The following is a 25398-nucleotide window of genomic DNA, read 5'->3' on the forward strand; positions in this document are numbered from 1 at the left end:
TGATGCTCTCTAGGGAATGTTGTAGAAAAGTTTAGGAACCAAAAGCAGAAATTTTTCCCAAAAAGTTCTTGGTATGGCAAGCAATATGCAGTTGCGGCTAAAGGTGAGCCAAACATTGTTACAAAGGGCTCTATAAATACCGATATTCACATCAAGGAATGTTTACAAAAGAGGATGCTTCCACCCATAAGACTTCTTAATGTGTCCACTTATGTTTGGCCTGATTTGGCATCCTTCCACTAGGGTAAGCAAGATCTTGAGTGGTACAAGAACAATAATGTGGTATTTGTACCAAGAGAGGCAAATCCTCCAAACTGCCTGGATCTAAGGCCAGTTGAGATATATTGGGCTCTTGTTAAAATAGTATTGAGGAGCAAAAAAAAGGTGTACAAATGTGTGGTAGATTTTAAACGGAGATAACTATAAAAACCTGAAAAAAGGGCTTCCGGAAATGGTTCATAAATTCATCACTATTGATTAGAACTATAAAAATAATTTTTTTTTGTAAATTGTAATAATAATTTCAATCAAATAAAAAATAATCAAAACTGTAAGTTTAGTGGTTTCTTTTTTATTAACTTTTATGTATTTCGATTTCACTCCTTATATTGTATTTATGTCGAGGTTGGCTACCGATTTGAAATGGTTGAAAGGTAATGCTAACACTAATAGTAAATTCAGACTGATTTCCATAATTAATCTATTTAATTTCAACTTCTGTAGATTTCAATTAACTAACTTATGGAAGACAAACGTTTGCATTTTCATTACTTATTGAGTAACGGTAATTTCGTCAATAACGTTGTTACCTTATTTCGGTAATGGTAATTTAGCAGTAATAGTAATTGTAGTATTTTCAGAAATGACATTTAGAGGTAATGGTACTTTAGTGGTACCCTAAACCACCATAGTGGGAGGGTATTATGAGTTTATGCTGATGTTTGTATCGGCCAAATATTTAAGTCTAATTCCGTCCGTTCGACTGGCTGCCAGTCCATGTAAACATGTGCGAAAAGCATAATTATACCATTCAGCTTCGTGAGAAGGGTATATATAAGTTTGTCATTCCGTTTGTAATTTCTAAATTTTTCATTTCCGACCCTATAAAGTATATATATTCTGGATCCTTATAGATAGCGGAGTCGATTAAGCCATGTCTGTCTGTCTGTCTGTCTGTCTGTCTGTCTGTCTGTCTGTCTGTCTGTCTGTCTGTCTGTCTGTCTGTCTGTCTGTCTGTCTGTCTGTCTGTCTGTCTGTCTGTCTGTCTGTCTGTCTGTCTGTCTGTCTGTCTGTCTGTCTGTCTGTCTGTCTGTCTGTCTGTCTGTCTGTCTGTCTGTCTGTCTGTCTGTCTGTCTGTCTGTCTGTCTGTCTGTCTGTCTGTCTGTCTGTCTGTCTGTCTGTCTGTCTGTCTGTCTGTCTGTCTGTCTGTCTGTCTGTCTGTCTGTCTGTCTGTCTGTCTGTCTGTCTGTCTGTCTGTCTGTCTGTCTGTCTGTCTGTCTGTCTGTCTGTCTGTCTGTCTGTCTGTCTGTCTGTCTGTCTGTCTGTCTGTCTGTCTGTCTGTCTGTCTGTCTGTCTGTCTGTCTGTCTGTCTGTCTGTCTGTCTGTCTGTCTGTCTGTCTGTCTGTCTGTCTGTCTGTCTGTCTGTCTGTCTGTCTGTCTGTCTGTCTGTCTGTCTGTCTGTCTGTCTGTCTGTCTGTCTGTCTGTCTGTCTGTCTGTCTGTCTGTCTGTCTGTCTGTCTGTCTGTCTGTCTGTCTGTCTGTCTGTCTGTCTGTCTGTCTGTCTGTCTGTCTGTCTGTCTGTCTGTCTGTCTGTCTGTCTGTCTGTCTGTCTGTCTGTCTGTCTGTCTGTCTGTCTGTCTGTCTGTCTGTCTGTCTGTCTGTCTGTCTGTCTGTCTGTCTGTCTGTCTGTCTGTCTGTCTGTCTGTCTGTCTGTCTGTCTGTCTGTCTGTCTGTCTGTCTGTCTGTCTGTCTGTCTGTCTGTCTGTCTGTCTGTCTGTCTGTCTGTCTGTCTGTCTGTCTGTCTGTCTGTCTGTCTGTCTGTCTGTCTGTCTGTCTGTCTGTCTGTCTGTCTGTCTGTCTGTCTGTCTGTCTGTCTGTCTGTCTGTCTGTCTGTCTGTCTGTCTGTCTGTCTGTCTGTCTGTCTGTCTGTCTGTCCGTCTGTCTGTCTGTCTGTCTGTCTGTCTGTCTGTCTGTCTGTCTGTCTGTCTGTCTGTCTATCGGTCCATAGATAACGGAGATATGAGCAAAAAACCGGGACAACCTCGATTTTTCACCAATTTTTGACATATATCTGGATTACTAAATCATTAATATAGACAATATGGATATCTAATGATAGATATTTCAAAGTCCATTACAACGATGTAGATAAGGCTGTAGTAAGTTGGACCTACAACGGGTCAAAATCATTAAAAAAAAAAAAAAAATTTGAAAAACAATTAAAAAAAATAAATTTTGTTTACCTAAAAATATTTAAAAAAAAATTATTTTAAAGTATAATTTAGTGAAGGTATATAAGATTCGGCACAGCCGAATATAGCTCTCTTACTTGTTTTTGTATAAAATTTGTCCTCAATTATCGTGCTCTGTCTTTGACCTCTAAATTTTTAGCAAAGTTTCTGTCAGGAACTTTTTAAGCCTTGTATGATTTTAAACCTGCACTGGCTTTAACTTTAGGTACCGAGGTAATAGTCCGAGTACTGCGCTTACCGGACTGCTTTCCTATCGGATGTATTGGGAGCTCTATTGAAAATGCTTTCTATTTAGTGGCTTCAGAAACATCATGTGAAGCATTCCTTCTACCTGAACAAGGTTTTCTATCAACGGACCAGTTCTCCCGATACTTTTTAATAATATTGGAATTAGTTTGACGACAAAGCTTTGATCAACTTTTTGTTATTAAACATAATAACAGACATGTTTTTCAAAGCATGTCTGTTATTATGTTCAAACAAAAATCAAATAATAGTTGGGTTAAAAGTTCTAATGAAAAACGTGTGTTAAGGTTTTTTCAATCTCACTCCTTATACATATTTTGTTCCCAATAACATTTAAATGCATAAAAACCACAGATATTTTCTAGTAATAGAATATATAAAATAAACCATATCATCATAACATAATGCAGAAAAATCGGTGGCCGTGCTATATAGGGCGTGGATATATAAGATTCTCTTACTTTTTGAAATTTACAAATTCCTTGCTCACAGTTCTGTTTGCAGCAGAAATCATAAAACAAAAATATTTCACCATGCAACATAAGAAACACTTCTGCGTTTAAAAGTCTTTAATGTTTATTACAAAATTGCGTTCTCCCCCATTGCATAATTTCAAGTTACTATGTAGTAATTATATTCATTAGAATTGCTTCCAATTCAAATGGAATATTAACATCATAAATTTTCACGGTTACTGAGAAGGATTTCATTTATTACCTTAAATTAGTTTCGAAAACTTTTTTATGAAAATAGCAAAAACATTTTCTAGAACCCAGAAACAATACGTTCATTAAGAATAACCGAAAAAAAAACGATGTGCCCGTACAAAATTTCATAATTTTAGCTATTCATCAAATTTAAGTTACAACATGTTAACCATTTTGTTGGAAGTGGCTACATTGTTAAGTAACTATGATGTACTATTAAACAAATTGGATTTTGTAATAGTTTCCAGAATAATCAAAATGATTATGTAAATTTAAGGACAAGAGAATCATTTAATTATTTTCACATTTATTCCAATGATACCAACTACAATTTTGCTGTAATTTGGAGGGCGCATCAGATTTATAGCCAAATTTCTATAATAAAAGTCTTGTAGTAACTTCACATTTCACCCACTCACTCTAACCCAGCTGAAACGTGAATAGCAAGGTAATTTCCTTTTCAAAACAACAAAAAAAATGTGGAAGGTGGAAAAGTAAAACAAAAAACTAACAACATGTAATCAATTTTGTTTAAGCACTTTTAAAAATTCTAAATACAACCTCCACCTAAATGTCTCGGCAATTATTTACAGTTTTATGCAACAAAATTTCTATACAACAAAGAGGCAACAAAATAAAATACCAAAAAAAAAACGAGCATGCAGGAATTTTGTGCAAGTATTTCGAAAACCTTGTCTTAGCACTTCTAAGTTTTTCATTCCTATAGCTGCTCTTTGTTTTTGTTGTGCCCAACTATTCACAAACATTGCCATAATGTCAACTTAGAATTTCTACGTTTGTACGAAGGAAAACTGTAGTCAGGTTGTCACTACGACAGTTTTAGTTGAAACTGGGTGCGAGAAATTAATTTATGCAAGGCACAATGGGCCAGAGTTGTTTTAAAAGTGTGGTTATTTGGGGGGATATTATTGGGTTTATGACTTAAAAATCCGAGACTCACAATAGATGGCGTATCTTTCTTTTGAAGGGTATCTATCTGTAATTTATTCTCACTTAGTTATTGAACATTATAGTGTACATAAAAACGCTTTTTTTGGATTCGAAAATGTAGAATTTTGTACCATTAAAGCGTCATATACGGGAAGATTAGCTTTACTTCTTTGAAAAAAGTGTCGCTGCAGCACACCGATTGCTCACCAAAGCTTATGGTGAATGTGTTCTATCGGTTTTAACGTTCGAGAGCGGGTTTGTTCGGTTCAGAAGTGGTGATATTTTGAAGATAAAGATCGCCCAGGCCAGCCAAAAAAGACCAAGAATTGGAGGCATTATTCCATGAATATTGTTTTAATACTCAACAAGGCCTTACAAAATCGTTGGAAGCTACTCAAACAGCAATTACAAAACGTTTGCCAACAGCAGTATTCATCCAAAAGCAGGAAATAAAATGTTGCATGTCCGAAATAATGCTAGAACGCTATAAAAGAAAGTAATTTTTTCACCGAATCATTACTGGATACATTACAATAACCCTAAGCATAAGGTATCGTATGTGAAGCCCGGTCAACCAGCCGAATCGACACCAAAGCCTCATTCCCACGACAGCCGGTTCTACGTACCGGAATGACCCGAGTTCACTCGTCCAAGGGCTGTCAACTCAGCAATCACTGCTGCTACAACAACACCAAAGCCTAATATCCATGGCGATAATGTAATTTTCTGTATTTGCTGGGAACAAAAGGGTTCTATCTATTATGAGCTTCTGAAATTTGACCAACTGATTGAAGCTAGCATTGGCGGAACGTAATACTCCATCATGGCAACGCTAGGCCACATGTAGCAATACCTGTTAAAAACTATTTAGAAAGAAGTGATTGGGAGGTTTTACCTCAACCGCCTTATAGTGCAGACCTTGCCCCGTCCGACTGCTACTTGTTTCGATTGATCCAGAACGCTCTCTCTGGGATACGCTTCACTTTGGAACAGAGTGTCTCAAATTGGCTTGATTCGTTGTTGACCTCAAAAGATGAGCAGTTCTTTTGGCTCGGAATCCATATGTTTTCAGAAGGATGGGAAAATGTCATAGCTAACAATATCCAATACTTTGAAACTATATGTGATAACTATAAGAGATAAGCTATTCAAATAAAAAGAAATATCTACAAATTGCTTAACAACAAAGTATCATCCATTGAAATCTGTCCATATTTGCACTGTATAACAAGCTGTATGAAGTTTTCCTAACCCGAGGTGTTCAACTTTGACACCCTGTATCTCAACTTGTATTCTAACAGGGTAGTCACAAATTTCATTTTATTAAAGCTTATGCACTCCTCTACGATTCGTTGATACATCATCGGACCAGTAGTTTAGAAGACTCACATTTATTACCACCTTTTTTCTACTGATCAAACAGTGCGTTATTTGGGAACATAAAACCAAGAATATTTGTCTCTCTAAGGGTGATTTGGGTAAAATCCACACCTTCATGTGAGATATTCTTTGGTCGGATGTCAAATTTATTAATACTGTGCTACTTCTCTTTCCATTATTCATCAAAAGCTTCATGTACTTTGGATGATTAGAAGTATTCAGAGGAAGGTTGTGAGTATCACGTGGACCCTGAATACAAGCTGGGTATAATTAAAACCTGTCTATCGATCCTCACCTCTGTTATGACAGAAAATTATGCAATTGCCTAAGTCAGTTGTTCGAAACGAATAACTCAGTATATTAACCAGATGTAAGGAGTGAAATCGAAAAAATCTTTACATACATAAATGTTAATAAAAAAATAAACCACTAAACCTACATTTTTTATTATTACAACTTACTAAAGACATAATTTTTATAGTTCTAATCAATAGTGATTAATTTATGAACCTTTTCCCGAAACCCTTCATTAAGGTTTTTTTTGAGCTTTCTGTCACTTTGTTCGAATAGGTAGCCCATCTCCGTTTAAAATCCAACACAATCTTGAACACTTTTTCTGTGCTCTTCAATTCTCTTTTAACAAGTGCCCAATATCTCTCTACTGGCTTTTGATCCAAGCAGTTTGGAGAATTTGCCTCTCTTGGTACAAATACCACAGTATTGTTCTTGTACCGCTTAAGACCTTGCTTACCATAGTGACAGGATGACAAATCAGTCCAAAAATAAGTGGACACATTAAGAAGTCTTATGAATGGAAGCATCCTCTTTTGTAAACATTTCTTGATGTAAATTTCGCTATTTATTTAGAGCCCTTTGTAAAAAATATTTGTCTTCTTTTGCCGGAACTGCATATTCTTGCAATACCAAGAACTTTTTGGGAAAATGTTCTGCTTTTGGGTCCTAAACTTTTCTACAACATTCCCTCGAGCATCAGTAATATAAAAATAGTGGCCTGGAAGCTGCGAAAAATTTTCCAGAACATACATTTCGTCATAATGGATGAGGCAGGTATATTTTTTTTTTATAAAATTTAACTTAAATTTTTCGTACCAAATACTCCTAGTACTGAGCTAATCGGACTGCTTTCCTACCGGATGTGTTGGGAGCTCTTTTGAAAATGCTTTCTATTTATTGGCTTTAGAAACATCATGTGGACCATTCCTTCCACCTGAACCAGGTTTTCTATCAACGAACAAGTTCTCCCGATACTGTTTACTAACATTGGAATCAGTTTGACGACAGACCTTTGATTGTTTGAACAACTGTTGGTAGGACCAAGTTGGGTTTTGTTGAAAATATTTAATAATTTTAGTGCGCATTTTTTTCCGTGGTCACTCATTTTAATCAGATTAACAACAAATGAACATAATTGACTTGTAACTTGATACAAAAAAAATCAAATAATACTTGGGTTGAAAGTTTTAAGGATAAACGTGTGTTAAGGTTTTTTCGATCTCAATCCTTAATATATATATTTATTAATACTGTGCTATCTCTACTTCGATTATTCATCACAAGCTACTAGTCCTTTGGATGGACCCTGAACACAAACTGGTCTGAATTAAAGCCTGTTCATCGATCCCCACCTCAGTTATGACAGAAAATGGTGCAATTGCTTAAGGATGTTCTTCGAAGCGAATAACTCACTATATTAGCTCCGTTCCCACGATAATTGAATCAACGTCCCGTATTGACCCGATTGCCAGCTTATGATCAGGCTGCCGCTCACATCAGCTACACTTCTAAACCGGTAAAAGGAGCAGAATTCCTTGACGCTGGCCTTGAATCAGAACTCCCCGATGTGAAAATTGTATAGCTTTAGCTGTTCCAAAGGGTAAAATGAAAAACCCAAGCCCGATTTTGAAATACTCCAGAGGAGAAAACCTTGCAACTCCGGAAATCTTTACTGAAGGAAAGAGGGGTGAAATTCTTCGAGCACGGCAAATGAGCCGGCAATCCAAACAAACATTTTAGAGCGAAGTTTTGCCTTCTTCCCACAATATTTACTTATATTGTCATTATTTTAGCTCGAATATCTATTAAAATTAATCTTTCCCTTTCCCACTGTGCTAGTAGCAAAGAACTAAAAATGTAAAATTCGTTTTCTTCTTACCTGTTGCTGCAATGTTGGATTTTTCAAATATTTTTCTTCAGAAGCTTCATGTCCTTGTTGTTGTAGTTGTAGTTCTGGTTGTTTTTGCTGACATTGTTCTTGTTCAGATTGTTGACATTTAGTTTCCGCATAAGACTGCTGCTGTTGTTGCTGCTGCTGTTGCTGTTCTTGTTTTTGTTCCTGTTTTTGTTGCGTATTGGAAGCCATACTGCTACTTGCTGCCGTACAGCCTGAATCCTCACTGCGTGCATCGTAGAAAACGTCATCGTCATACGTTTCAGTTGGGTCACGTTGTTGAAAATCCATGGCGGTAACAATGGATGATGATGCGGATGTGGCGGAGACTAGAGTCAGCGAGGAGTTGGAAGTTTGTGTCTGTGCCGTGCTGGGTGTTTGCAATGTGATGGCCTCCTCATCTTTTTCGTCTGTCTTTTCCCTGCTGGGTTGGTTCAAAGAAATTTCTTCGTCTGTTATTAATGTCTGTGTTTGTATTTCTTCAGGTAGGAGCTTTTTGGCATCAGTTACGATGCTATTGTTGGCCAAGTTAGGAGCAGTGGTGATGGTGGTGGTGATGGGGCTGCTATTGGTTGTGGCTGCATTTGATTCTGTTACGGTATGTGTTGTTGGCATTGTTTTAATGTTTGTGGTTTCATTTGTATTGTCTGTTGAATCTATTGTTGTCAGGTTACTCTCGACAATATTCACTGTTTTATGCTGGTCCTTTGTTTTACTATCTTTTGTTTCAGTTTGCTGTTGTTGCTGTAATGTTACTTCCGTCGTTGGTTGCTGTTCTTCTTCTTTTTCATCTTTAGTAATTGTTGTTACTGATTCCTGATGCTGTTTTTCATGTTCACCACTTTCGTGTTGCTTACGTTTCCGTTTCCTGTCCCTTTCTTGCTTTGTATCATCTCTCATGGTATCTTGCATATTCTGCTGTAGTTCTTGCAAATCAGCATAGGTGGCCGGTGAGGGCGGCGGTGGTGCTGGTATATCTTTGCGTCGGTGACCACTCAATGAGGCTGCCAAGGACTGTGACGTTATCTTTGAAGATTCCTTTGAGTGTTTTTTCACATGACGTTTTTCTTCGTTTATAAATTCTTGTGGGGCATAATGTTCGTTTGATTTTCCCTCAAGTGCCTCACGTGGAGTTGCTGTGGTGTTTCTTGATTTAGGACTGTTATGGGGACTTATCCTGTTTGTGCTCTTAGGTATAGCTCCCTTGTTGGAGGCTATTAAACGATCTAAAGAAGCATATTCTTTCCTTTCCACACAGGGCTCACTTGATTTAGCCGGCAAACGCCTTTGCAGTGGTTGCGGAGTTGTTTGACCCGGATTTAGTTGGGGGTGTTGTTGCAAACTTGTCCTGGGAGCCGGTGTAGGTTTTGTGGTACGCTCTTTGGCCAAGGGTAATGTAGTAATACCCATTATCTCCCTATCCCGTTCCTTGTCACGATTTTCTTTTTTCATAGATTTCTTAGGACTCATCGATTCCATATTGCCATTTCTTTGCATTTCCGCTTGGTAAATGCTACGTTTGACATCATTGACATGCTTAAAGAAATCTTGGGCATATTTATTTTGTTTCAAAGCCTGCTGTTTTTCACTGCTAGTAGCAACATCATAGTTTTCCAAAGCTGGTGGTGGCGGTTGTCCACCTGTAGAGGGTAACGTACCTTTAGCCGTTTTGCGTGGTATGCCGCCACCACTATAGACCTCATCAAAGTCGGATGAAAAGTATACCGAGGAGCAGTCACAATTCCGGCAATCATATTTGCAATGATCCGAGAAGGTACATTTCTCGGCAGATGATGTTGCTGCTGCCGCTGCTGTTGTGCCACCATTATTTTGTGTAGCTGTATTCACCACTCTAGGATTAGTTAAGAGACCCGCTCCTGGACCACTATCCAAACTACAACGACGACAATCATAACCAAAACGACAACTCTCAGCACTGCCAAAGTAGCGTCTCTGAGCGGCCGTAGCATAAGATGACATTAGGGAATTTTCAAAATTATGATGTTCATTTAGATGTGAGGTTCCATAATGTCTATTGTGACCATATCTCTGGCTGCCATAATAAGTATCACTGCTGCGTGATAAGGAATACTCACTTAAAATCGATGCTCTCGAATCTGATTTATAAATCTGAGAAGGATTTTCAAACATGGCATTTGAATTGTCTACCAAAATTTGTGAACCTCCCAAACGTCTGCTGGCAGCATACATTAACGGCTGCAAAGGTTGGGGCGGCAAGTAACTATTGTTGACCGAAGATGATCCTGTTACGGTGGCCAAATTTGAACCATTATAGAAATTAGCATCCAAGTGGGTAAACGTATTGAATTTATGTTGATGCTGCAATGAATCACTGGAGGAACTTGATTTAGTATTCACACGTTGCATAGACGAAACACCGCTGGGGAAGTGGCCAGTGACCTGTAAAGAAAAAAGGTTAAGAAATTAGTATTAAGAGAAAAAATAAATAAGTCTTATGGTAAAACCTTGATCACTGTTGTATGAGGATATTCTATGCATTTAGGTCCACATAAGTATTTAATTGCGACAAATTAATTAGAAAATAACGTATCTGTTCGTTGTTTTATTATGGAAACTTGGATTATATTCATTCACTGGAGTCGAATTATATGCACTAAATTTACACCTCAATTCTAAATAACAATTTCCTTGGGAGTTTTTTCCCTTTTCCCAATTCCCCTATTCTAAACAAAATCTCTCCCTTATTCTAAATGAACTTCGAAACGGGAAACATGTAGGTATTACAAATGTTAAAAAAAGGGAGAATGTGATGATAAAATTTGGGAAAAATTCCGCCAAAAAATTCTAAAGGAGTTGTAGCACAAAATGTAGAAATTTATCCATCTTGGGCATAAATCTTCTTCAAAAACATTTACAACTTCTCCCAAAACTTTGCTAAGACTTCCCTGGGTCACAGATACATCAAAATCCTTCCCTATACCCGTTTTATTCCCTGGGAATATTGAGAATTGGGCTGTTAGCTTATTTCAGATTCAGCAAGTAAGCCGTAGAGTATCAACAAAAAGGAGCCATTAGCTGTATAGCCAATAGGAGTGTTAGCCGAGGAGAGTCAATTGAAGTGATGTAAAGCAGAAAACACTAAGGGAGGAGAGCCATGAAACGTTGTGATGATCTAGTTCGATAATAAATTGAATCGGTAACACCAGTCTCAGGTTAGAAGGAAAAGGCACTGGTTTATTATCATCAAGCAAGTACACAGGCTCAAGGAAAGAATGTTTAGATAATTTTCTTGGAAGTTAAGACTCGGAAAAGCTAGGGTACTAATAATAGATTCAATAGTTACGAGATGTACATATATTGAGAGAGTAAGCTTCACAGAGCAGCAGCAATTTGTTATGAATAAAGAAGCACTCACTTTGAAATGTGACTCAATAAACTGTATAAGATATTGAACTATGTAATTAATTAAAAGGTGATGTTAATTATATACATCCAAAGGCCTAAAGCTCTCTTTTGATTAAGTAAACCATCCTTCTGGCTGAAAATATTGAAGAGGATACATTCACTTTCATTGCTGGCTTAAAGACGAACTGGCAGGGATGTGCCTTTCTGGCTTTCCAATCAATGTAGTGTTTTGAGATCCCAGCTATAAATTCGGTCATGGGATTCTCTCGGATATTCGGATTTATGCCGACAGCTAAGCAGCCCTGAGATCTCTCATGGATATTTATGACATCCATGACGGGTATTAACGAAGTGGCGATTGCCAAACAGCTCTAAAACTCATGGATGCTTATAAACGATATGGCGAAGCATTACATGATTGGACTCTATTAAAATCAAGGTCATCAAGCTGGACAACCTATTCAGATCGTGAACATTTACTCTTCGATTACGCACAGACAACATTATCCTGCATGATTACTTATGGCAATATGTCCTAAATATAATTGTCGTTAGTTTACGACTCTAACGAACATTTCTAGGACTGAGTAGTGGAATCTAATAGACATTGCTTGTTCGGGTTGGATGCTAGAAAATTATTTGTCTCTCATGTTATGACTTTTGGAGAAGTTCTTAGAATGCAGAGAGGAAGAAATGATGTTCGACTTTAGCTGGATTGCTACGCTTTATAAGACCTGTTGAGGATAGAGGTCAGAAGGATGAAACAATTTTTTCGCGCTATAGATTGTTTGGGTAAATTACTTACAAAGATAGAATAAAGCAGTGTTTAAAAAACTAGACTACAAGTAGCAGTAGCAACGAAAAAATACAAGTAGCCTAGTTAAAAAATTAATAAAAACTCGGAGTCAATAATTACTACTACTACTGCTACCTTCACATTTTGGTAGCAGTAGTTGTAGTAGTACTAATAAAAGCAAAAATTAAAAGTAGCAGAGTAATTTATTTTCTATTGCTACCTTAAAAAAGAAAAAGTTTTGATGTAGCAGTCATTAGTTTTTTACTAATTCTGCTACTTTTAAAATTTTGTAGTAATAGAAGTAGCAGTTGATTTAGTAGAAGAAGTAGCAGTTAAGTAGCAGATGAAGTAGCAGCTAAGTAAGTAGCAGCTAAGCAATAAAATAAGTCAAAAATAAAAATCTTCAGCCTAAAAAGTATATTATGTGTTGTTGTTGTGAATTTATATTTGTGTAAGTTGGTCGTGTTGTAAACAAAAGTTTTGTTATACACACAAAAAACACGATCTTTCTGTTAGCAACACGAACATCTGAGACGAATAAAAACGAATAATTCTTTCAAACTCTCTCAAAACAAAAACAACACACAGTGTTTAATTCTGTCAATTTTGGTGTTATGACTGAAGATTTTCTTTTTAGACTACTTTTATTGCTACCTTAACTGCTGCATCAACTGCTACTTTACTGCTACCTTAAAAATTAAAACTCGATATAGAGCAGTAGCAATGATTTGTATTTTTGTGCTACTACTCCATTTACAATTCATGTTTTATTACTACTGCTCTGTTAAGAGTTTTATATTTTGAAGGTAGCAGTAGTTTTAAAAAAACAAGAAAACGAAAAAAGACAAATGCTACTGCTACCGCTACATACACTTTTTTGAAGCAGTAGTTGTAGCAACAGTTAAAAATTTGTTAGTTATCGTAGCTTTTTAAACACTGGAATAAAGTGATGATGCATATTTCCTAACACCATAGCTTTTCCAGGTATCATAACCGAATGAAGCTGAAGCATCCAATTAAATGTGCAGTGTGTCACTCGATTTCATGCTAAAATCTTTTTAATTTTACTCGTATGATGTACAGGATGTTTGAATCAAATTTAACTTTTAATCATTTCAAAATCTTAGAAATGTGACTTAGCTCTCTAAAACATTGCATAGAGTGTGACACTATCCTACAGTAGATGGCTTTAATAATGTTTTAATATTTCCTAGTAAATACAAGAAACCTTCATTCACATATTCCCATGTAAATAGTTTTTTTGGACCAGCACTCAGGGGATGCAAAGCATTGTGTTGGAACTAGGAAAATAGGTAATGGGAGGGAGGATATAGGTAATAGTGTTTGTGGACATTTGATTTGTATTTTCCTATATTCAAAGTGACAAGGAAGACTTCGGAGGAAGCTTATTTCGCATACGGACAGTAGGGCTAAAGAACGAATTTTCCCTGTATTGATGAGCCCTTGCCGAAGAACGTGTGTTGCGTAAAAAACTACGGGTTTCGGGAATAAGTTCCCTACTTTCAGCAGACCACATACTATTGTAGTATAGGTAGAACAATGAAACAAAACCCACATTGCGACGATGTTCCAGTGAGTCAATAGGGCTGGATACCCTACTGCCACTGATAAGCACCTTAGCCCTCTCCTGTACGCGGTCGAGTAACTCCAAAATAGACTTCGAAGCACCTGCCCACACATGAGAGTTGTATTCCATTTTAGGTCGGATATAAGTAGTGGAAATAGTAAAAAGATCAGATGGATAAGATTCGAAGCTTCTTTCGACACTCCAAAAATGTGTTTTGTCCTGACATCGCACTGAGTACTCATGCCTAGAACATCAGAGCTTCTGATTCCTTAATATTTACAAAAACATATGGAGCAACATGATCTGTTGTGCGTTAACATACAATATTGAATATTGCATGCATTGAAATCGGCTCTATTCGTACAACCCCAATCAAAGATTGTCACATGATCTTGGTTAGCGTATTATTCATGTTTTGCCTCATTTTTCCAATCTCCGACAGGGTTGGCCTATAATTGAATGCCTATGAATAGCAAATGTTGCTGTCATCTACAAATGAGTAGATATGGTTGGAAGTTTGACGTAGAAGCTCGTTTATAAAGATAAGAAATAGAGTGGAAGAAAGGACGGAGCCTTGCGGTACCCCTGAATTGATCATGAACTCGTTTGATGAGATTCCATCTATAAGAACTCGTACAGTGCGATCTCTGAGAAAGTTATTACCGACACCAAAAGCAATAAGTTTTGCTAAAAGCGCACCATGACATACTCTATCAAACGCTTTGGAAATATCTAGAGCCACCAATTTAATTTCGCCAAAACGGTGTATGGAACGACACCATTTTTCCGATATGAAGGCTAGCAGGTCTCCCGTAGAACGTCCTCTACGAAAGCCATGCTGCCCGTCGCTTAGCAAATCGTTCGACTCTAAATATTTCACAAGATGGTAGTTAACCATACTCTGCATAACTTTTGAAAGTGCAGAACAAATTGGTATTGGGCGATAATTTTCTCCCTTTTAGGAATTGGCGTTACATTAGCAACCTTACAACATACTGGATACTGGGAAAGGTTTGCTAACGGAGCTAGCGTCGACGGACACTAGCTCCGTTAGCACCAGTGCTGGTATACCATCAGGACCAGGAGACTTATTTATTTTACAGAATTCTATAGAGTAATGTAACTACAAAATATGCTAGTAAGCCTTTCGGATATCTTGAATCTCCTTTTTTGGAACTTTTGTTTCTTGATCTTGACATATTCCTTAATCAGAATTAATGGCAATAAATCGACAAATCTCTTACAGGACATTCAAAAAGAATATCCACATTGCTTTGTGAATTGACTGGCATTGCATTGTGAATTGAATTAAAATTTGAACACAATTGGGATGATTAAAATAATCCGTGATGGAAACTTGGATCCGCCACAACATCCCAGAGATGAAACAAAATTTTTTTTCATAAATTGCGAGTTGTTTTCTCATTTTTCATATGCTGCAGATTTAGCAAATATTTTGATTTAAATTCTAAATAAAATGTTCTCCAATAAAATATGAAGATGGAAATCATGATTTGAAGTGAAAAATCGTAAAGAATTTTAAAAAAAATAAAAAAAGCTTTATCCCGTTCTCTTATTATAAGTTCCTACTCACCATATAAGCTCTAGGTCTTGGCACCGATGAAGTTTGAGACCAAAATCCGGTTTGAGTATGAGGAGTATAGAAATTCGGTTGTTTATAACCATAAAACTGTTGATGCTGCTGCTGTTGAGATGGCACAGATTGATGCTGTTGTGATTGCTGCGGCTGCTGTTGTTGTTGCAGCTGAGAATGATGCTGATGCAAATGATGATCACTGGGAGTAGTAGTGGCGGTACTGGTAGTTGAAGTAGACTGATGTTGTACATGAGAATGTTTATGTTGTGGGGCTGGCTGTTGTTGTTGTTGTGTGGAAGGTTGTTGGAATTGTAAAATGGGATTGTAGTCGCCAGTTATGGCCACGGGAGTAGTTTCAATTTTATACACGCCCGGATTATTGGGATTATACGACTGGAACTCTAGAATAGGAGCCGAATTAACCTGATTTTCCATGGCTGTTCGGGCGGAACTGTTATTATTTAGATTGCCAGCATTCAAACGATTGTTAGTATTATTTGATTTCGTATTAGAGTTATTAAATGTCTGAGTCACGGTTCTATTTTGATTGACATTGGCCGTTATTTCCGGCTGCAAGCAGTATTCACAGTCTGGCTTATCACACTGTTGCATGCATAGCTCACAATCGGCATACATTATGTTTTGTTCGGCTGCTGTTGTGGCGGCATGATGAGTGCTGCTAGCTTGCTGTTTGGTTGTATTAGAAGGATTTTGATTTTCATCATCTTCCTCACTGGGCGGAGCATCTTTAAAGAATATTTCTTCATAGATATTTTCCTCACTATTGGCCTGGAGTTTACTCTTGCCTAGTGTCAATGATGTGGTATTTTCCCCTCCTCCTCCTGCTCCTCCTGCTGAGTGTGATATAGTGGCCAGTGTATTGTTGGTGGAAGACTGAAAATTACTTTTTTGTTTTTCAACAAATTTTTTCGAAGACTTTAGGCCTTCTTTAAGCAAGTAATAATTGAAACTTTTTATGCCAATTTCTCCTTTTAGAAAACGTTTGCCCATTTGTATTTTTGAAGTACTGGCATTACTGAGTGAGGCCGAGGTAGAGGCGGCCACACTTTGATTCTCCTTGGCCGAACTGTGCAGCGAGAAAATATCTTCGTTGTCATGAGCCGGAGGCGGAAAGTCCTGATGACTTTGTTGCCGTTGCCAGGCGGCCTCATCACTGCGTTGTTTGCCCAAATTGTAGCGTGTCAAGGCCAAACGTTGTGGTGGTTCGGGTGGTCTATCTCGCTCTCGCTCTTTCTCTTCATTTTCTTTGGTTTCCTGCTGTGATTGCTGACGTTTGTTGTCCAAACTCAAGTTACGTTTCTGTTTGCTTGTGCGTTTTTCAGGTCTCCTTTTTATTTCTAGCTTTTCCATTTGTTCCCCTATAATGGCATTGGATCGCTCTAAGCTTCTACCGCGGCCAATTGCCTCCGATCTGGAGGAAGTGGCTCTTTGGTAACGTAAGTCCTCTTCGGAGCTACTGAAAGCTATGTGGCCGATATCTTCTTGGGCTAGTTTTTGGAATTCTTTGGTTAATTTACTGCGTTTACCCAATGAACTGCTACCGCCAGAATTGTGTTTGCCACCAACACCGGCTCCACTGAGGGTCAGCATATCAGAATTTACCAGATTAACACTGTTTCTACGCATGGGATTTGCCAGATGACTGATGTCATCAGTATAAGCTGGATCGTCGTAAATACGATCACGCACAGAAGACACAGAACGATCTTTGCTCTGAAAGAAAGAAAATTTAAATTTTCTCGTTAGTAATTCGATTCAAAGATAAAAATATTGCAGGATTTGTTAAAATTCATAAATTTTCATTATTAAATCTTTTTAATTGCTCATAATTTACTTATTGCCACCACGTTTTATTCTTTTTGTTTAAATATTAAAATCGTTTTAACTAAAGTAATTCCTTTATTTTCACTGCTTTAGTTTAAATCCTGCAAAACCTTTTTGATCCTCTTAATGGTATTTATTATTTCATAAATATTTCCACATTTATTTTCTCGCTAGCAAGAGGAGTCAAAGCTAAACCACATTTCATTTTTTTTTTTATATTGTCATAGAGCATATTGACAAGTCATACTACATCCATATTTACTTAAACATTATGCTCTATCTTTCTAGTTTAAAAATTTATTTAAATTCCTAAAACATTAGCCACAGAGTATGTTGGTTTGTATGTCTATGTTGCTTTGGCATCGTAGACATTAATTAAAAAGACTTCAATTGAAGCGTTATGTCTACCAACAGACAAATTAGCTTTAGCAGATTAGCACACAAACATTGTATGGAAGTGTGCAGCATCCCAGCAGACATTTGATATTACATTTTAAATGATAAATATATAAATTTTAACTTTCTTGATTTTGTAATCGTCACAACTAAAATCTTTTAACGAATTGCAGTTATTAAATAATATACTTTTTACTGCCTACTGTATACCGTCTGCATTACTTAGAAGTAGAAGAATAATGACTTATTCATTATCTACTAATGGTCTGAATTTCACAACTCTGGTCAATTATTCGAGTTTTATTTCAATCGAATAAAATTTTGAATATTTGCATTATTCAAGTGATTGATTAATTTTGGAAATTTCCTGGATTATTCGAAGAAAAAAATAATAATCGAATAATTTAATGAAAAATATTTGAAAAAAAAAATGAATAAATTTATACACACTATTCCAGCTAAAACTTATACTTGGTCGAGCAAATTATTATTTTTTTTAATCACGATAGCTTTATTCTAAACTAGCTGACCCGGTGCGCTTCGCCACCACAATTAGAAGAATGAAATCATAATCAGGCATGTGATGAAAAACGATCGTTTTCAAAACTGAAATCAATTTCAAAAACGATTTAGGTGTGATGAATTTCGATTGATTTCATATTACATTTTTGTTTCATTCCGTATCATTTTTATAACAAAAAACAACAAAATAAGCAACTCTCCATTTGTTTACCTTAATTAATGTGAAAATTTAATTTCGATAAATTCCCTTTTAAACAAATTCGAATTTGAAACTAATATGACAAAACGATTCACACAAACACATCACACCTTTTGTCGTTTTCAAATCGTTTTTGCATCTAAATCGTTTTTCATCACATACCTGAATATTAATAGGCAAGTCGATTTCTTTAGACCCCTTTTACTCTCACATTATACATTTAATTTGGACAAGAAATATACCATTTTAAAGGGATTTCTTCACAGAAGTGCAGAATATATATGTTATTGAAATCGGTTCAGTTTTTTAGGAGTTATAAGCGTTTAAAGATGTTACTAACACATATGCAAAAACGTGTACATGTGAACCTTAAGCTAAAAAGTAAACAAAGCAATGCGTGTTTGTTCAATTTGTTGTTGTAAATAAATAGGAGAAACAATTAAACTGTATTGATTTCGCTGTTTTAAGTGAGATTTGTTATAGCAAACAAAGAAGAAGACCTTAGTAATTTAAATTCGCTTTAATAAATATATTTTTAAGGTGTTTTTTTATTTTCTAACTCCCATATGCATAAACAATTTTTAAATTTATCAAAGGTTTATAAAACAAAATTTGTTTCTAAAGCTTTGACAAACTGTTTATGCATGTGGGGGTAAATATGTAATTGTAGATAAGTAAATAGTTATTTTATAATTGTGACGATTTTCAACGGTTTACCACTGCATGAAGTTTAATCAAAATTGGGACGGATCGAAAAAAATGGTGAGTCGCCTCCCATACAAAGTAAATAGTTATTTCTAAATATTTTGTGAACTATAATTGCAAGATTCTTCAAATTAGTCTAAATGTCTCTTTTATAATTTTGCATAGTTTCGCTGAAATTGTTCGGGATTGGAATAGTGGGCGTGACACACCCTATATATATTAATTAATGTTGTTCCTATAAGGAGCATAGGGCCGTAAACCCTATACAGAGTATATAATTAATTTCGAATATCTGTAGAACTGTATTGTAAAAGTGTTTAAGCTTATAGCGAATTAATTTCTTATTACTGTGCGGAGTTTAGCTGAATATAGACGGAATTAGATTAGAGGGCATGGCACCCAAAATGGGAGGGTCGGAAAAGGAGGTGAGTCACCTCCCATATAAAGTAATAATTGCAAAGTTCTTCAAACTTTGTCGGCATAGCTCTCTTACCATTTTACACAGATTGGCTGAAAATGGTCGGGATTGCATTAGTGGTTATGGCACAAAGTAAATAATTAATTTTGAATATCTGGTGAACTATAATTCTAAAAGAATTTAAACTCTGTATCAATCAATTTATTACCATTCTAAGGAAGTTAGCTAAAAAAGAATTTATTCCTAATCCCTGTTCGAATTTTAGCTAAGCATGATGTGCTTAGTAGGAATGACCTCTCCCTTATAAAGGAAAGTTAAAGTAAAGCTTGATATTTTCGTAAGAGTCATTTTGTGAATATAATTGTAAATGTCTAATTTCATATTTCTGGGTCCATTATTATAGAAAATGCAAAAGAAAGTTACCCCTAAAGTTACCTTTTGTGGATTCAAATTCACTCAGAATCATGTGTGCTTAATTTTAAATTTTTAAGTTTATTATTATAAAATATTCAAAAGTACCATTGCAATAAACAAATATTACCATTGATTATCACATTTGAATTCGCATTCACTAAACCATAAGCCGTCAAGTTTGAATCTTGTATATATTTGTATAGCATTTCCTACATTATCAGCTAAGTTTCAAAAGTGATAGGTTTCGGTTTTGTAATAATTTATTAAATATTAAGGACCATTATTACAACTTGCCGTTATAGTTAAAGGTAACTTTAAGCAATAGAAAAATGTACCCTTAAAGGTAACTTTAACTGTAACGGCAAGTTGTAATAATGGTCCTTAATATTTAATAAATTATTACAAAACCGAAACCTATCACTTTTGAAATTCTTCGGTTTTTTGGAAACTCTAGGTCGATTATTATAGATAATTCAAAAAAGTAGCCATGAGAATAAAGAAAAATTACCAAAAAGTATGCCCTTGAATATTCACTCACTTGGGACCATATACGCCTAATTTCATATTTCTACGTCTATTATTACCGAAAATTCAAAAAGTACCATTAGAATATATAAAAAGGACCACAAAGCACCCTATTGTGGTTGCCCACTCACTCGGGTCCATATAAGCTTAATTTCATGTCTTTAGGTTCATTGGTGAAGAAATTACTAAAAGTACCATTCGAATAAAGAAAATGTACCAAAAAATAGTCCCCTAGAATTCTCACTCACTTAGGACCATATATGTTTAATTTCATATTTGTATGGCCATTATTACAGCAAATTCAAAAAGTACCATTGGAATATAGAAAAAGTACCAAAAAGCAGCCACTTGTGCATTCCCACCCACTCGGGCCCATGTAAACTTTATTTCATGTTTCTAGGTTCATTGCTGAAGAAATTACAAAAAGTACCATTCGAATAAAGAAAAAATCTCCCCCTAAAATTCTCACTCACTTAGGACCACATATGCTTAATTTCACATTTCTAGATCCATTATTATAGAAAATTTAAAAAGCACCATTAGAAGAATAAAAAAGTACCTATAGTTCAATTCTTACATTTTGGTACCTAAATATTATCCCCTATTCCTAACACTAACTTCACTCAGATACATATCAGCTAACTTTAATGTCGATAAGTGAAATAATTTAAAATATTAAAAAAAAGTACCATTAGGAGAAAAGTACCAATTTCCCTTTTGCTCCTTGAAAACCCCTCAAGTTTGAAATTTAAAAATATTCCATTTTGCCAAAATTTTTTATGCTACAGACATGTCTCAAAAGATTAAAATCTGTGTTAATATGCCCCAGAAAAAATATGTTTTAAAAAAAGTACCAAACTGTTTACCCGGATTTGACCCAATATACACCTTGGCACTCGAGTTCCAAATGACACCCTGTTAGTTAATTTTTGTATGAATCCAGGAACCAATGTTAAAAAAAAAATTATCAAAATTGGCTTAATAATTTGCAATAAAATGTTATTTTCCCGATTTTATCCCCTTTTTGGTACCTTTTTTATCCCCATTGCGGTGGTAAAATTTTATTCAAATAAATTTCTGTAGCGTGGTGGGAGCTCATAATAAAATATTCGTATGTCTATATCAAATTATAGAAAAACATATTTTATGAAAAAGTACCAAAAATAAACACAATTTTTATCCCTTAAGGGTTCGAATTTCCAAAAAGTACCAAACATATATTTTTTATTTTTTGTAAGGTAAAGAATACGATTTAAGATTTGTTTCTATGTTTAATGGTGTAAAAGATACATGGGTTGCCAAAAAAGTACCAAAATACAGTTTTTACCCGTTTTCTCCCTAAAAGATTCAAATTTCGAAAAAGTACCAGACACATGTCAGCTTATTTTTTAAATGGAGTAACATGCAAATTTAAGTTTTTTTGTATCTTTATTATTTTTTACCCCCTAAACGTTCGAATTTCCAAAAATCCCTTCTTAGTGGATCGTTTGATTCTACCTTCAGTCGTTTGGGCTGTGCGATGATGAATCAGTCAGTCATTCATTCAGTCAGTCAGTAACGTTACTCTTTTATATATATAGATCATCATAAACCTACTGTTATTTCGGCCAAATTGGTCACCGAAAAAGTACAAGAAGAAATATTGTTAAGAATTTGAATCAGCGATTTGAATTTAACAGTCTGTAACGGCTGCTAGCAACATTCATCATGTTTATAAACATTTTCATCTGTAAAAACTTCTACTTATCAACAATGTTAATAGCACGCAGTTATTAGCATTGTTTATTAGTATGGCAACACTAAATGTTTAAACTGCCAACATTAACATTGAAGCTGCTGAAAGCTCTAGAAATCGAGCATTCTAGTTTTGTCCGTTAAGATAATTTATGAAGCTACTGGAAGGAAGATGGCGCTGTGTATAAATAGTGGCAGCGGTTGTAATCGGTAGTTAATATGTCATAGGCGCTACATTCTTCTAATTTAAGTATGTGTATTATTGTGAATAATAAAAGCGTATTTGTATAAAAACACATAGTGACTATTTAAACTGTCGTTGTGTAAATTTGAATAAATAAAGATTTCTAGCAATTTTAAACTACTAAACTGCTTATATTTGCAATCATAAGTATTCGGTTTATTTAAAGGAAATAAACCACCGTTTTTAAAAGGTAAAAACGTAACAATATTTTAAAATTTTCAAACAAATCCAATATGGGCTTTCAAAAATAAAGCTAAATATCTGAAGGTTCATCGCCACACTGTTTTAAAAGCCATTAAACAGTATAAGGAAGTTTTAAACATTGAAAGGAATGAGGAATGAACCTGGAAGGATAAAAAAAAGGTCTAACAGATATTGCTAAGAAAAAAGAAGACGAACAACTCTTTCGAAGAGCACCGAACACTTCTATCAGAAAAGCAGCTCATAAAGTTAAATTCTCTGATTCTTTAGGGAGCAGATCCAAATCTAATGCTGGATTGAGGTCGTATTAAGTTCAGAAAGTTCCAGATCGCAATTAAGTAAAGAAGTTAGCAGCAAAAGAACGAGCGATAAAAATAAGGCTAAATGTTCCTGCTGATGACTATTTATAACTTCCAAGTAAAGATTTTTATGTGGCTGATGGACAAGGTAATGTTCAAGAATAATACCAGACAAAAAAAAAAAAAAAATTCCCCAAAAAGTTTCTTGTATGGCAAGCCATTTGCAGTAGTGACAAAATGATCCAATTAGTTGTGACATCAGGCACGATAAACACAGAAATATATATTACGGAGTGTCCACAAAAACGGCATTTACCTTTCTTAAAACAACACAGAGTGCCTGACGCTATGGAAATTTAAATAATAATGACCATTTTGTACCACGGGATTCTAATCCCAGAACTTCGGCCTATGGGAAGGTATTGGGCTCTTGTAAAAAATAGTTAAACAATACAGGAAAGGTATCCCAGGACATGTCCCGTTTTAAGCGTAAATGGACCAAAAAGGTAAAGGTAAATCGGTAATTGGTGGAAAATATGAGTGATCACAGATTATTGCCCTTTTCCTCTAGGACCTCTCATTAACGATATATGAGTGATTTTATAAAAATCGATATTTGCTTGGAAATATGAGTGATCACAGATTATTTTTCCTCAAGGACCTCTTAATAACGATCTATGAGTGATTTTAGATTTTTCATTTAAAAATCGATATTAGGTAAGAAATATGAGTGATCACAGATTATTGCCCATTATCCTCTAGGACCTCTTAATAAGGATCTATGAGTGATTTTAGATTTTTCATATAAAAATCGGTATTTGGTGGAAACTATGAGTGATCACAGCCTATTGCCCTTTTTCCTCTAGGACCTTTTAATAACGATCTATGAGTGATTTTAGATTTTTCATAAAGAAATCAATTTTTGGTGGAAAATATGAGTGATCACAGATTATTGCCCTTTTTCCTCTAGGACCTCTCATTAACGATATATGAGTGATTTTAGATTTTTCATATAAAAATCGATATTTGGTGGGAAATATGAGTGATCACAGATTATTGCCCATTATCCTCTAGGACCTCTTAATAAGGATCTTTAGATTTTTCATATAAAAATCGGTATTTGGTGGAAACTATGAGTGATCACAGATTATTGCCCTTTTCCTCTATGGCCTCTTGTTAACGATCTATGAGGGATTTTAGATTTTTCATATAAAAATCGATATTTGGTGGGAAATATGAGTGATCACAGATTATTGCCCTTTTTCCTCTAGGGCCTCTCATTAACGATATATGAGTGATTTTAGATTTTTCATGTAAAAATCGATATTTGCTTGGAAATATGAGTGATCACAGATTATTGCCCTTTTTCCTCTAGGTCCTCTTAGTAACGATCTACGAGTGATTTTAGATTTTTCATATAAAAATTGAAATTTGGTGGAAAATATGGGTGATCACTGATTATTGCTCATTTTTTATAAATTTACGTATTTTTGATAATTTTTATATTGAACGGTATAAGTTTTATTTAACTTAACTTAACAAGTATAAGTATTTATTGGCACACTCTTTACATAGATACATTATTATATAAAAAATAGTTTATATAAAAGGAATTTGATATAAAATAAAAGTAAAACCTCATACAATATTATTAAATATTTATGCGATTAAATTCTAAACCAGCTACAACAACTTGTGTAAAAAATACTACAAAAAAAAATATAAACATCAAAGCTTTTGATAGTGAATACATTCAACTCTAATCCTTCATACCTACACTTGGCCACTGTAGTAAACAGAAAACCAATAGTTACAGATTACATTTTAACAAGCTCGAAAAAATATGAATTTAATATTTTTTTTAAACGATAAAGAGTAAAATGAAACTACATATTTTACTCTTTATCTTTTACACGTGTAATAAAATCTAAAGTTTGTTTAGTTGATTGACTGACTTACCTTGGTTTTAGTTTTCTTGCGATTACGATGTGGTATCGTAACATCACTTAATTTTAATAATTTTGGTCTAATTGGACGTTTTTCACTGCCAACCACTACTCCACTAGAGTTTGCACCTGGCGCATTAACATTGCTACTGCCACTAGAAACTGCTAACGTAACACCACCAGCACCTCCTCCACTTCCCGACATATTTTTGCTGTTGCGCTCAAATGTTAAATCCAAATAGGTTTCGGATGTCATGTTTTCTTTTGTTAAATTTTAATATTGAATTAATGAGTTTCTTGTCTGTCTCTCCGTTTAAATCAAAGCTCGTTTATGTTTCAAAGCAGGGATCATTGTCCGTTGTTTGTTGTTCCTCCTAGTGAGCTGTTTGTACATTTCAGCTGCAGTAATTTGACTGTAATTGGAAGAAAGTTTAATTAAAATGATGAGAAAAAATAGAAATAGGATTATTTGTAAAAGTGTGAGAAAAACAAAGATTCATATTATAATTTAGTATTAAGTTCAATTTAATTGCTGCAAAACTGTTGTAAAGAATTTGTTTGAAAATAACATAAAATTAACATATTAAAATTAATTAATAAGTATTCAAAAAAACCCTCGATATTTGGTTGAAAATATGA

At 35.2% G+C, this 25398-nt stretch overlaps 2 protein-coding genes across 2 annotated transcripts in view; both read right to left on the minus strand.

Annotated features, from left to right (window-relative positions):
• LOC135955357 (uncharacterized) overlaps positions 1–8843 on the minus strand; it is a 250127-nt gene extending 241284 nt beyond the window's left edge. Inside the window, exon 1 of the mRNA XM_065505710.1 lies at positions 7929–8843. Coding sequence (XP_065361782.1) covers positions 7929–8843 — 915 coding nt within the window. The remainder of the gene's footprint in view (positions 1–7928) is intronic.
• Positions 8844–8877: 34 nt separating this feature from the next.
• LOC135955359 (myb-like protein AA) lies at positions 8878–25094 on the minus strand. The gene is made up of 4 exons (XM_065505711.1): positions 24773–25094; positions 15309–17045; positions 9071–10364; positions 8878–8981 (listed from the first exon to the last, which is right to left on the minus strand). Exons 1-4 carry the CDS (start codon positions 25013–25015, stop codon positions 8878–8880), a joined length of 3378 nt encoding a protein of 1125 aa, XP_065361783.1. The 5' UTR covers positions 25016–25094.
• Positions 25095–25398: the final 304 nt, after the last annotated feature.

Source organism: Calliphora vicina, chromosome 3, assembly GCF_958450345.1.
Source record: "Calliphora vicina chromosome 3, idCalVici1.1, whole genome shotgun sequence".
Classification (NCBI taxonomy): Eukaryota; Metazoa; Arthropoda; class Insecta; order Diptera; family Calliphoridae; genus Calliphora; species Calliphora vicina.